Genomic DNA, 14,782 nt, shown 5'->3' with positions numbered 1-14,782 from the left:
GAGAGAGAGAGAGAGAGAGAGAGAGAGAGAGAGAGAGAGAGAGAGAGAGAGAGAGAGAGAGAGAGAGAGAGAGAGAGAGAGAGAGAGAGAGAAATTGTTTTGTAAAATTTCACTGTGGGCTGTTTTTATTTTTTAATTACCAGCAATGTTTACATTCGTGACTGACTTTAAAAACACGCACCTCGTCAGTCAAGCCGGTTGCTGAGACAGAGACTCAGTTGCAGTTGTCGCACTCCCTGCTCATTCTCAGATCTTTATCACTTTATCTCTTACAAAAACTCAAAATGTCTCAAATATTTGGGATCGACCATAAGTATGTAGCTGCTTCGAGCATTGCATTGTCTATTGGTTTGTCCGCTTACTCACTGTACAAACTGAAAAGCTGCAGCAGACCGCACGACGAAGCCAAGACTGCAGGCTCAGAACTCTATGAATCGAAAAAACTGCTGAGTGAATACCTTGTGTTTCATTTTGGGACCCCAGAGCAGCTCATTCCATACCCATTTGGGCCTAAAGATGCTTTAGATTTTCCAAAACGATGCGCACAGTTGTGCCTGAAGCACTATAAACCACAAGTGAGTAGATAGTATAGAATTAGAAGAAGAGGCAGAGGCCATTCCAAATGTGTTGCAGGTCTTAGATGTTTGAATTTTTTTCTAAAATAAAAATTAATAATATTTTTTTTTTATGTAGACAGCCAAAGATAGGCCTTTAAAACAATTTAATATGATACAATGCTCCCTACTTTCAGATCGAGATAGGATAAACGGTTCGAAAGTTGTAATGTGATCTTTTTAAAAGCTCAAAATATGTGACTGGGAATTCCTTCACTGGACAGCCTCTCGATAAGCTTACTACTGATTGAAACCGGACTTTAGCATGGAGAAAAGAGGGTTGGTCACTGGCGGCCAAAATTAAACATACTACCTTCAATCTTAATTAAATTTGTCATAGACATAGATAAATGATCTACATGCCTTTAAGAATATTTTTTTTTGCTCTCTCAATTTTTAAAAATATTACAAAAGTTTTAACTGGCGTAATTTTTTAAATCAAATTATACTTTTTGACATAATGTGCCTACATTGATTTCAGTTGCATTAAAAGAAAGCTTGATTTCTGCTCTTTAAAATGATACCGGCACCGTTCAGATACTGTGAAAAATAATGCAACAGTGATTATGTGAAATTGTGTTATTAAAATTTTAACCCAAACTAGCGCTTCAGTTCTCCAATAGCTAATCGGCACCTGTCTATAGGCTGGAATCAGACTACCTAGTTTTGCCACTTACAATTTATGTTATACTTCACAAATCACAAACGTAAAAATGTCCCTCAATAAAGGGAAGAACTAATTTTCTTAGCTCACTTTTCCTCCAGATTTCTGTTACTGTGATATTTTGAAAGGGTACATTTTTTTTTCATCAACTTTCAACCCCATCAAAATTGGCCTGGACTTCCTTAGTTTCACAGCATTTTTATTATATATTACTTAATCTTTAAGCGATTATGGAATATGGAATTTAACTTAGTTGCAATGCCCTATAAATATTACTATTTAAGATGATTCATTTTTATACGCAATTTGCTAAGTAGTTTGCTGTTTATGACTCCGGCTGACGCCATTTTTACTTACTATTACTGTGGTTCCCATCAGTTTCGATATTGCAAGTGATGACAAACATTGTTATGGAAGTCCTTCCCAGAATTGAAGTAAAGTCTTTTTTCAAAATTTTTAATTGAAATTTTATATAGACCCTGAGGGTTGTTTTTTTTTACTTTATAGGGCGTGCCTCTACAGTTGCTTACATAAAATAAAAATTTTATGCATTTTGCATCCATAATTAGGATCTTTATTTTGTTAGGGTAGTAATGCCTGGGGTCAATTTGCTTCTTTCTGTGGATAAATCATGTTTGTAAGGAATGTGGCTCTCATTTGGAATTTTTCCCTTTTCAACTTGCTTAATTTGCTGCTTCAAGAATGGACAATTGTGCACATTTGTTTGTTTTATTTGATTATCATCATGTATGAATTTATGACGTAACGTAAGAGATCAATGGGTTTGATTTAGAAAGAATAGTAAATATTTGAAAACATAGATGAATAAAGTGGCTATACAGTTTTACGTTACCTATCTAAACAGTATCATGAGAAACTGACGTTGATTCAAGTAAAAATGTTATTCTACAACCCACAAATAGACTATTTTATCTATGCATGAATCTGCAGTGACATTAATCATTCAGTATTATAAGAGGATGCTTATACTTTCAGCCATTTTTATCGCATAGCTCAGCTGTCTGGTCTTTGCTTCATATTCTGAAGATACCAAGCTCTACAACCCTCGTCCTAGCTCACTTTGCGACACTGCACTATGGCTGATGTCTGAATTATTCCAGTTTTCCCTTAGAATAGACCCTAAAGACAAATTTTCCCTTGAGGAAGATTTATGGAAATTTTTACATAATTTTTTTAGTTATTAAACATTATTAGAACGCATCTTTTTTTTTAACCATCTATTTACCTCTGATAAATGAATAATTATTACTTTATGATTGTTTCTTGCTCCTTGCTTTATTAAAATCACTTCAGTCACTGATTGTCTTTATTTTCAGGATGGTATTCCTCACAGAGCTTTGGACATTGGTTGTGCTGTTGGTCGCTCAACTTTTGAACTGACTCGAGGCGTTTCAGAGGCCATTGGTATCGACTACAGCCAGTCTTTCATTGATGCTGCTAATGTGATTAAACAAAACGGTAGTATAGAATACAGCATTGTGCAGGAGGGAGACATTTTCAAGCCAGCTTTTGCTAAAGTTGATAGTGATATTGTAAGTATACTTCTCTTGTGAATGTTTTAGGTTTTTGTTTTATTTTTACATTTCAACATCATCAAAGTTTAGAATAGATATAAATTTATTGATCAAAATAAAGAGAGAATGAATGAAAGTAAGCAGGTCAGTTCGATTGAACAAAAAACACTTAACTGTGAACGAATTTACATGGCTTCACAATATGAAAACAGATCACAACATCTCAGTTTAGAGCAACAAATCAGAACAGTCTTAAACACAACAATAAATACTTCCCCTACAATGTTAATTTTATTAACCTATCGGCTGGGTTGCATTAGGAACCTTACCTGCTTCATACTGTGAATTTTTGGATTGGGTTTAGATTCTGTGTCAATTCATTTTTCCACCATTGGTCTATTTACCCAGAAGTGAATGGATGGGTGGGTCTCTTTAAATCTAACAAAAGTAAATGACGAAAGGAACCTGTGATGCTTCCACATTATTTCATTGACCCAGGGAATTTCTCTACTGTTTTTGTCAGTCATGGGACTTTCTAGATGTGATTCATCAAACTGTCATTTCTTTGAATGTCTAATTAATCCTATCAACAAACTTTTGGGTGGATGCTGGTGGATCAACAGTTTGAATTAATCTCACAAACTTTAGATTCATAATGGAAAAAAATTGTAATAATAGTGTTAATAAAGTAAAGACAACAAATGATTATACGATGATGATAATAATAATTGTTATGGTGTATTATTATTATTATTGAGTTATTGCCCTTTGCAAATGTTTTACCAATATTTGTATTTCCATGAATAATACACTGAATTACATTTAATTACTTCTATATAATGTCACAATTGAATATATTTTAAGAATACATTATATTCATATCATTAGTTAATATTGGCATTATATTACATAATGTCTATTCTGTTGATGTATATTTCTATACTGCCATGTTAAATATTACTAAGTTTGTGATGTATTATTTATAGAGCTTGCAATAAACTATCTTATTGACTGGCCACCAATGAGTGATTTTCCTGTCAGTCTTTGTATGCACTGCCTTTGGTGCATGACAATGGTACTTATAATGATAAAAATAATAATCTAAGGTGAAAGGGAATACTCCTATTCGGGTTTAATGTCTGTATTGTTTCACAAGTGTAAAAAAAATGAAAATAAATGATTCGTGATTTAGTCATCTTATAAATTGGCAAGTCAGGGAAAGAAATGCTAAGTTACATTGTTGTTATCTTTTATTTTGTTTATAAATCTGATTGTATCATTCAAAGATGAAAGTAACTCGTGAATATTGATTAATTTTTTAAATTTTTAAAAAAATTAATTTGTCAAGGACTGTGGAAAGGTCAGCTTTGAACAGGGCGATGCTTGCAACTTGAGACCTACACTGGGAGAGTTTGGAATCGTCTTGGCTGCCAATCTTATCTGTCGTCTTCACCACCCCAGAATGTTCTTGGACAGACTGACAAGCCTATTGCCAAAGAAGGGGGGTATTCTGGTCATTACCGCTCCGTACACTTGGCTCAGAGATTATTCCAATAAGGTGAGTGAGACAAGGTGGAATCAATAGACTTCTGAGTGGGGTCTTTTGAACGCCCATGGTTGGAAAGGAGGTCACGATCACATTTGCTATGTCTTCTATCCTCCTATAATTTCTCGACCCGGTTGTTTTCTGTCTTTGTCTTGGAATGAGATTACTTGGTTTTATCCTGGTCCTTGTCTGCAAGGGAAACAATCAATTATGAAGAATTAGTTATGTTGGTGGGAGATGATTTTTTTTCCCTTGCAAATCATCTGTCTATTATGTACTGTTGGCTATAGTTTTTTGTTTTGGACATATTTTGTAAACATTTAAGTGTGTTCCTCTTTGTGGGATTCTGTGAAGGTGTCTGGATGAGACTTTTAGGTGATCAAAAAATGAATACAGTATTAGTGTGCTCTAGGAATATACTTCCTGTTCCTGTATAATTTGAACAGTTGCTTTTGTCTTATCCTACTCTTTCTTGTGTGCTTTTACATGTAATTCTAGATTCTTTTTTTTACTATCTCATTTTCTTCTTTTTACTGGTGCTGATATGACCTAAATGTGTCTCAAATCGTAGCCATTGTTAACTTCTAGCCCGACACTAGAACTCTCTTAGACTTATAGTTTGACGTCAATTTTTAGGTTTGTGCAGCGTCTGGTGAGTTGTTGTTAGTAGAGCTCAAGGAAACAAGTGATCCCATTTGTTGAATACAACTCACAATTTGTTTTCTTTTGTGGCCAAAGACGTGTCTTTTGACGTAATTTTTTGGTCAGTGTCAGGCTATATGTTAACAATGGCTATGCTCAAATGGGTTAAAACCCTTAAAAACAAAAACATTCAATAGACTTTACGAATCAAAAGCCTTTTGGAGCTTGAACGAGAGAAGCTGTGACAGGAGTTAATTTTCATGTCATATGGGATCAAGAGACAAAAGATTTTTAATAATTTTGAAGAATTTTAGGAAAAAAACATAGCACAAAATTTTTTTTTTTTTTTAGGCTGTCTTAACTTAAATATTGACATTATCCACAAACTATTAGCCTGGAACTAAAAGTTCAGTTCAGTTCGTTTCATTCCCTTCCCATAACCAGGTGCTCATGGCGGGACATGTAGGATGAAGCCTTAAAATCACTTTTCTCCATCCATCACTGTTGAGGGCCTTACTATGTAGTTCTTCCATACTGAGGCCTGTCTATTCTTTGATATTGTTGAAAACAACTATAATTTATTTTTTTAAATTCTGTGAAGTCCCTGGTTTGAGAGCTTTTGACAAGAGGAGGATCATTTTAATCGATTGATTTTTGAAGGACGAGTTTTCTAGCCAAATTTTATATATATCTTGTAGGGTTGAGTGCTGCATTACTGTCCAGGGTGATAATCCAGGCAGCCATATACTGATCAAAATGATTTTATTGGTTACTTCCCTTTAAATTTCAGGAATTTTTACTTTTCCCATTTCTTTTTATGTGTTTATTTAACTCATTTTAATGCTTGTGTAATTTGAATAATAGGTCATCTCAGACAATGCTTGATTAATAAATGTCAAATTGAGTGTAAGAGTCTAGAGTAGTGAATGTCTCACCATACCAAACAACTGAATTGAACATAAGTCTTTTTATGCCAATGATACCTCTATTGACGATGTGCCTAAAGGTCATTTTTGTAACAGCCAAGATAAATACTCCAAAACTAAATTAGTTTGAGAAAATTCAGAAAGAATTTGTCAATTTTAGTGGATTAAATGATGGGGGGAAAAAACACAACTTTAAAACGGACGATGTATAATCAAAATTGTAGTTGTTATAAAGAAAGATTTTTAAATTCGGAAAAGTGTGGACAAAATTTTAACTTTGTCCACACTTTCTCAAACCTTTCTTCCACTATTCCACTATTGTGCTTTGCTGTCAGTTTTTTAAAAATTAGTTATTATTATTCAATACCAAAAATTGATGAAAATGAAATCCTGCCTTAATTGACAATCATCATCGGATAGATAAAAGGTAATTGATTCCAATATGATGTAATAGTGAATTTCCGTTAAGCTTTCATATGATCATAAAGGGTCCCGATAGCTCAGTTGGTAGAGTGCTCACTTCACACGCAAAGGGATCTAGCTTCAATCCCGGGTGAAGTAGAGATTTTATTCTTATCTCCCCTGTCCTCTCAGCAGTTATTGGGTAGCTGGGTAGTTAGCTCTGACAAAAAGTACTTTGCAATAGTCCAGCGTCATATCCAAATGATGGCAAGCAATTGCTATTGTTTCTTTCACGCTATAGAAACCAGGATTAACTCCGGCTTCATGGCTCTCAAGGACTACTTCAAGGGATAGCTAGAATTAATTTTTTTTTTTTTTTTTTTTTTGTTTTTTGTTTTACCTATTCAGAGTGAGTGGCTGGGAGGTTTTACAGACGCTGAGGGTAAAGATGTCACCGGATTTGAGACATTGAAGAGAGAGTTGGGATCAAAGTTTGAGTTGTTGGAGGATGTGAACATGCCCTTCTTTATCCGGGAGACTTCCAGGAAAAACCAGTGGACCGTCGCCCATGCCACCGTCTGGCGCAGGAAATGAGTTTTATTTAGGAAATATGTGTTCAAATTTTTTTGTAAAGAAATGCAGTCAAAACTATATTTAACCTATTGATAGAATGAAGTTGACGTCACTCATGTCTTTGTCTTTGTTTTTTTCCAATTGCGTTTATGAGTAATTCTCACAAAACTGTATTAACCAGACCATAAAAGTGTAAGGTTACACATAGTTTTGTGTGTTGGTCATTATATTTCCGGATGGCAATGTTGTGAGCTTCTTAGCCAAGGGCACACTATCTATATGTCGTATTACTTCTAGAACGTAAGGAAAGTCAGAAATTAATGAAATTTTATTGTAAGTTCCCGGGAGATGTATCCTGGCTGCACAGCAAGGGGGAAGGAAAGTTTTAACGAAATCCTACCATCATTCCTTGTGACTTTGCTGAACCCGTGTTGAATTGATCTGAGTGCGGTGTGATTAACACAGAATGCTTTTACAAGAAGTTTCTGTTTTATTTACTCATAAACTCAATTTGTAATCTAATTATGTTTGTTTGATGTCAGAGAAAATGTCAAATGTTAATTTCCTTCATGTTTTTGTAACAATGCAATAAAGTTTCACGAAAATAGTATTTCATTAAAACTTTATTTTTATTTTATACCAAAGACTTTTTTGTTCTCTTATATACACGAGAGATGTGCAATCAATTTCATTATGCATTTAGCCTCAATTTAGAGGTCTAAGAAAATTATTGGTTTATATTATTGATATTATATTATTTTAATCATTAAATCAGTTAGTTTTTGCTATATTATCTATTTCAAATCAGTAAGACCTGATGTTAAACAATTTTATGTTTTCTTTTGTAATGCGCATTGAAAGAAATTATTACTCAGTTGCTAAGTCAATAAATCACACCGAGTTTACATTGATATTCCTCCTTATTTTGAAATATATATATATATATAATTTTGGTCAGAATCCCTGTTTTTCAGATATCGATCGGTTAGAATGACCCTTATCTTGTCAAAAGCTCTCAAACCTGGGGCTTCCTTGAGCTCACAGATTTGAGAGTTTTTGACAAGATGATGGTCATTTTAATCAATCGATATTAAAAAGCTAAATTTTCTGACCAAAGTTTTTAAAATGTTTTTTTCAGTATGTGAATTTATGGATTTACACCTACCATCATCATTGTTATACCAGTTGTTATATTTATATGTAGATGAACGTTTTATGATGGATGAGAGGTAATATTCCCGTCATGGGTGAGGAGCTGTGTCTTTTATCCTCCCTGTATCTGTTTTCCTTTTTCAAGTTGTTTTCTATCCTTGTCTTGGAATGAGATTCCTTAGTTTTGTTCTGGCCCGGGTCGGAATCATTAGCTGAGACGGCAACAGTTAAACGTTTGTTGTTTATTTTGGGAGGTGATAATTTTTTTTCCTTTTAATTAATTTTCAGTTATGTTTGTTAGAGCTTACTTTCTAAATTATATTTGGTAAGTATTTAAGCGTAGCCTTCTCAGTCTGACCTTAAGCTTGTATTTAATTTGGACTTAAACGTAAAGGCGATCTCAAACTAAGCACAGGGATAGTTTGCTCGTGGAAAGTACTACTGTACCTTATTCGAACCATTTCACTTTGTTTTTCCCTCCCATAGTGGGCAGGGAGGTACATGCTGTGCCTTCTATCCCCCCATACCCGTTTTCCAATTGTTTCCTGTCATTGTCTTGGAATGAGATTACTTAAGTTTTGTCCTGATCCTTGCCGGAGTTCCTTGGCTGGGAGGGAAACAGTCGAATGTATAGTTATAGTTTTGGGAGATGATATTTTTTTACTTGTAAATCATCTCTCTGTTATGCATTGTATTATGTTTAGTTTACGTATTATATTATATGTTTGGTAAACAATTGAGTGTATTCCTCTTAGTTGGGACCTGTGCTTGTGTCTGGATGAGACTTTTAGGTGATCTCAAACTAAGTACTTTGACGGTGTGCTCTTGGAATCTACATATGTTCCCTATTTGAACCAATTCCCCTTTGTCTTACCTTTTCTTTTGTCCTTAAATTGTAATTCATGACCTTTTAACTATCCCATTTTCTTCCTTTTTACTGGCGATGATATGACCTAAATGTGTTGCTAGCGCCGTAAAACCCTCAAAAACAAAAACAAAACAAACTTTGTTTTTCTTACTTGTAATTGTAAATCTATAATTTTTTGACTATCCCAACTTATTCCTTTTACTGGCACCGAAAAGCACTTGCAAACAAAATACAGTTCATGTGATATACTTTTCCCTCTTTTTTTTTCTCTTTCTTTTTTTTTTTTTTTGCTTTGTTAAATTGGAGTGCCTAGAAAAAGAACAATCAAAAAAATAAGGATAATAATTAAACAGCGTATTTATATGGATAGACGTCTAGTGGTATTTAAAATATATTCAGATATTAAATTATATTATACAGATGTTATATAACTCTTATCATTCCCCAATAAAGGTTATACATTTTCTATCTAATGTATGTGTTCATTTTGTTATTGTTATTCATTAGAGAGAGAGAGAGAGAGAGTTTGCCTTGTATCTGACTTGGCAACACAGAGGAATCGACATAAATTTCCATTCTGGACAATAAAGATCATAATATTATGTGGCCTTGTGGTATGACACTCGTTTTCGGATCGGAAGGTCCTGGGTTCAAGCCTCACTCGGCGCATAGTTGAGTCATTCACATTCTCTCACTGTACTCAGGTGTAAATTGAGTACCTGGCCGTTAACAGTGTTGTCCCTGTTCGAAAAAATTGCAATGTCGCCTAACAGGCATCGTGTCCCGTCCTAAATGTTAAATGTTGCTGTTGTTTTGGGAACCCCTTGTAAAGCGCTTTGAGCACATTTGGTGGATATTGCGTTGTATAACAGCTCACTTTAAAGAAAAATTTATGATTCGAGGATGACTGCACTCAGTAGAGTTGTCCTTGTTGTTATTCTTATTATTATTAACTGGTCAGGAATGGTTTGTGTGACGAATGCGGATAACTCCCATTCATAGTGGGCAGGGATTCACTTACTGTCTTTTATCCCCCTGAATCTGTTTTCCAACATGCTTTCTGAGTCTTTGTCTTGGGATGAGATTACTTGGTTTTGTCCTGGCCGGATACCCCAGCTGGAAGGGAAATAGTCAAATGTGATGTTTTTTTGTCTTGTAAATCTCTGTTATGCATTGTATTATGTTTTGTTTACATATTACATTATGATTTGTGAACATATGAGAAAATTCCTCTTAGCGGGGACCTGTGTTTGTTCTAGTGTCAGAACCCACTATGACTTATCGTTTGATTACATTTTTTAGGTTTGTACAGCGTCTAGCGAGTTGTCGTTAGTAGAGCTCACAAGTTATTCCATTGGTTTAACTGTTGAAAACAACTCACGATTTGTTTTCTTTTGTGGCCAAAGACGCATTTTGACGTCAGTGTCTGGCTATAGATAGTATGCACTTGGCTAAGAAGTTCATAACATTGCCATCCGGAAGTATAACGGACCAACACACAAAACATTGTGTAATCATGAACTTTTATAGTCGGGGTAATACAGTTTAGTGAGAATCGCTCACAAACGCGGATGGCAAAATACAATAACAAAGGCTTGAGTGACGTCATCTTCGAACTATCGATAAGTTAACGATGGCTACGGTTCTAATGCCAGGCTATATATAGAATGAAGTTGACGTCACCTGGATCTTTGTTATTGTTTGTTTGTTTTTTTGCCATCCGCGTTTAAGAGTAGTTCTCACTTAACTGTATTAACCACACTATAAAAGTTTATGGTTACACAGAGTTTTATGTGTTGGTCCGTTCTACTTACGGATGGCAATGTTGTTGGCTTCTTAGCCAAGCGCATACCATCTATAAGTTAACCATGGCCACGGTCTGACCAACCACGGAAGGTCATGACTATTTGACTGAATGGCCTTGGTGAGAGATTTTATTGTCGTATTTCTCTAGTATTGACTGAATCCACAATACTATTCGAGACATCTGCCTTGCTGTTAACCCTTGTGAGGCGAGATTCGATTTGACATTACCTTTTATATAGAGCAATATCCACTGAATCAATATGCCCAAAGAACTTTAAAATTGAGCTTTATATGGCGCAATATCCACTAAATGTGCGCAAAGCGCTTTACAAGGGGTCCCTGGTCAACAGTAACATTTAACATGTAGGACGGGACATGCCGCCTGTTCGGCGATATTAAATTTTTTCGGACAAAGACAACGCTGTTTACGGCCAGGCATTTATTTTACACCCGAGTACGGTGAGAGAAAGTGAGTAAAGAGCCTTTTCCAAGAATTCAACTATGCGCCGAGCGCGAGGCTCGAACCCAGGACCTTCCGATCCGAAAGCGAGTGTCATACCACAAGACCACATAGCCGCACTTTACAAAGGATCCCAAACTAAACGTGCTCAAACAAGGGGTACCTAGTCTAGCCAACAACAACAACAACAGCAACAACAACAGCAACAACAACAACAACAACAACAGCAACAACAACAACAACAACAGCAACAACAACAACAACAAAACTTGAGCTTTTATATAGCGTAATATCCACTAGCGTGTTCAAAGCGCTTTACAAAGCATCCCCGACCAACAGCAAAACGTAACGTATAGAACGAGAGACTACAATTTTTCAGAGACAACGCTGTTAACGGCCAGGTACTCATTTTACACCTGAGGACGCTGAGAATTTGAGTAAAGAGTCTTCACCAAGTACTCAACTTTTGCGCCGGGCGAGGCTCGAACTCAGGACCTTCCGATCTGAAAGCGAGTGCCATGCCACAAGACCGCAAAGCCAACAGCAACACTGAATATGTAGGATAATACATGATGCCTGTAAGGCTGTAAGGTGCTGTTTTACTTTTTTTTCTTTTTTTTTTTCGGTACAGACAACACTTCTTCAACGTCTCATGTATAAGACGTTATTTCATTTGATCGTTATTGGCTCGGTGACTCAGTGGTACGGTATCGGTGTATTGTCACCAAAAGTCAAGCAATGTTAAGCGTGGTCAGTGGCCGGATGGGTGACAGTGATCGTGGCAAATTCTGGTCTTGACACTGTGTCCCTGGGTAAGACACTTTAAACACATTATCCTATTCAACTCAGATGTGAATAAGTACCTGGCTATAGGCAGTGATACGCAATCTCAAATTATGAGGACCTGAGAGCGAGAGCTGAAGTGGAGTCTCTGGAGAGTCTCATTAAAAGGAGAAGATGGTAATGGTTGGGGCATGTCAGTCGCAGACCTGATAAAACACTAATGAAACACTATAAGCAGTGATAGATACGCTATATTAATTTCCATATTTATGTATATAATATATTATATCTTTTTTATTTTTAATTTGAAGTAAAAGATTTCTGTGAAAATTTTAAATAAGCATGTCATGCCCAGCAATATAGTCAAAATCTGCCTGTGGATTTGCGATATATAGGTGTTCATATTTATCTATCTATATATCTATATATGTGGATTTGCGCTATATAAGTGTTCATATTTATCTATCTATCTGACGATGACTGAAAAGCCAGAAACATCGATGTAGACTGACTCCAACATCGTGGTAAATAGTACAATAATAATTCGCTCCATTGTTACATGTCGAGCACTATTCGTACCATGTTTGTATCCAACACGATTCAATATATAATATATTATATATATATATATATATATATATATATATATATATATATATATATATATATATATATATCCATCTTTAGATCTATTCATTTTTTAATTTATTCGTTTATTTGTTTATTCATATTTGAAATAAATGTTTTCTGGCCAGATTTTGAATGGACATGTCCAGTGGTATGGTCAAAACCTGAAGTAGAAGTGAAAACCATAATAATAATAATAATATTGTGATTCGGAATAGATTCTATCTCGCAGTTAAAGGGTCAAGGTTCCTTCACGTTGGTTCGCTGTTAGGCTAGAAGTTTATTTGCATATCATTTTCTTGTCAACTCCTTTTTATGATATTCTGCTGTCCTTACAAAAGCCATTCATTCAGCGGACACGTTTAACCAGTAACTGCCGTACACTGGACAGACGAATTTTTTTTTAATTTGGCCAGAAAACTCGCCCTTCAAATGCCGATCGATTTAAAATGATTCTCATCTTGGCAAAACTCTCAAACTTGCGACTTGATTGAAGACCTCGCGCGCGCGCTCCCAAGTTTGAGAGTTTTTGTCAAGATGAGGGTCGTTTAAATCGATTGATGATGTTCAAAAGACGAGTTTTCTGGCCAAATTTTAAAATACGTGTTTTTCCATAGTCGGCAGTTTATTGGTTAATGATCTGAGCAGTATTGTATTTTTGACCTTGAACTGTGTTTCGTGTCCTTTGACCTTTACCATAGATTTATACTCTATAACTTTGGACAGCAAGGATGATTCCTTTTGACATCAGACATCTTGTTTGATGGATAACCTTTTCTTTTTGTTTAAAATGAGGTTTTATATAGCGCAATATCCACAACACGTGCTCAAAACGCTTTACATGGAGTCCCTAGACAACAGCAACATTCAACATTTAGGACGGGTCATGACGCCTGTTCGGCGGTATTACATTTTTTTTTCGGACAGAGACAACGCTGTTACAGCCAGGTACTCATTTTACACCTGAGTAATGTGAGCAAAGAACTTTCTTCAAGGACTCAACTATGCGCCGAGCGAGGCTCAAACCCAGAACCTTCCGATCCTGAAGCGAGAATCATACCACAAGACCACATCCTTCATGGAATGCCTAGGCGACGGCATCTAATGATGCTGTATTGAGAGGGCGTATTTCATATATATATATATATATATATATATATATATATATATATATATATATATATATATATATATATATATATATATAATATATATATATATATATATATATATATATATATATATATATATATATATATATATGTATATATATATATATATATATATATATATATATATATATATATATATATATTAGTGGAGAACCCGTTGCGGGTTCCAGTCCAAAGCCTGCCTTATGATATTGCTTGCAGACCTCCTAAGGGTATGGCCAATCCATCCCCATTTCCTTTCAATTTGTGACTGGTTCAGTTTTTGGTACAGTTCTTCATTTGTGATGATTTCTGACCACCTGGTGTTTAGGATGTTTCTGAGGCACCTATTAATGAGTACACGTTGCTATTACATAATTTAGAATAAATATAATAAATAGATATAATAAGAAGTAAACCTATAACATAAAACACTCATAAATAAAAAAAATAAATACTAATATTAAAACATAAAAAAATAACCGTGTTTAATGCGCTTCACAATGCTTGGTTCGAGACACTCTCTTGGCGGCGCAAAGTTGGGTCCCGGGAAAAGGCTCTTTATAGATAGAAAGCGCTTGGCCAAGGAGTTCACAACATTGCCATCCGGAAGTATAACAGACCAACACACAAACTCTGTGTAACCATGAGCTTTTATAGTCTGGTTAATACAGTTTAGTGAGAACAACTCACAAACGCGGATGGCAAAAACAATAACAACGGCCTGAGTGACGTCATCTTCGAACTATCTATAGACATTCTCTCGCATTAGCATCATTAATGTGGTAAATGAGACCCTGTCGAAAAAAAAATATAATCCCACGCCACACAAACGTGATGCCTGACCCTACATTTTAAGTGATGTTGTTGGCTTGGGACCACTTGAAAAGCGCTTTGAGCATATTATGTGGCATTGCGATATAATATAAAAACGCTCAAGTGTTTGGGGTTTTTTTTGTTTTGTGTGTGTGTGTGTGTGTGTGTGTGTGTGTGTGTGTATTTTGTTTTCGTTTATTTGTTTGTTGATTTTGTT

General features: G+C 35.3%; 1 protein-coding gene across 1 annotated transcript; it reads left to right on the top strand.

The window, feature by feature from the left end:
* The first annotated feature begins 169 nt into the window (after positions 1-169).
* LOC144963350 (uncharacterized) lies at positions 170-9,395 on the top strand. The gene is made up of 4 exons (XM_078897298.1): positions 170-575; positions 2,616-2,831; positions 4,162-4,371; positions 6,738-9,395. Exons 1-4 carry the CDS (start codon positions 285-287, stop codon positions 6,921-6,923), a joined length of 903 nt encoding a protein of 300 aa, XP_078753424.1. The 5' UTR covers positions 170-284; the 3' UTR covers positions 6,924-9,395.
* Positions 9,396-14,782: the final 5,387 nt, after the last annotated feature.

Source organism: Berghia stephanieae, chromosome 1 (genome assembly GCF_034508935.2).
Source record: "Berghia stephanieae isolate SIO BIC M18660-M18661 chromosome 1, UCSD_Bste_1.3, whole genome shotgun sequence".
In the NCBI taxonomy this organism is placed as follows: domain Eukaryota; kingdom Metazoa; phylum Mollusca; class Gastropoda; order Nudibranchia; family Aeolidiidae; genus Berghia; species Berghia stephanieae.
The sequence above is the reverse complement of the archived record's forward strand: the minus strand, read 5'-3'. Positions and strand labels throughout refer to the sequence as shown.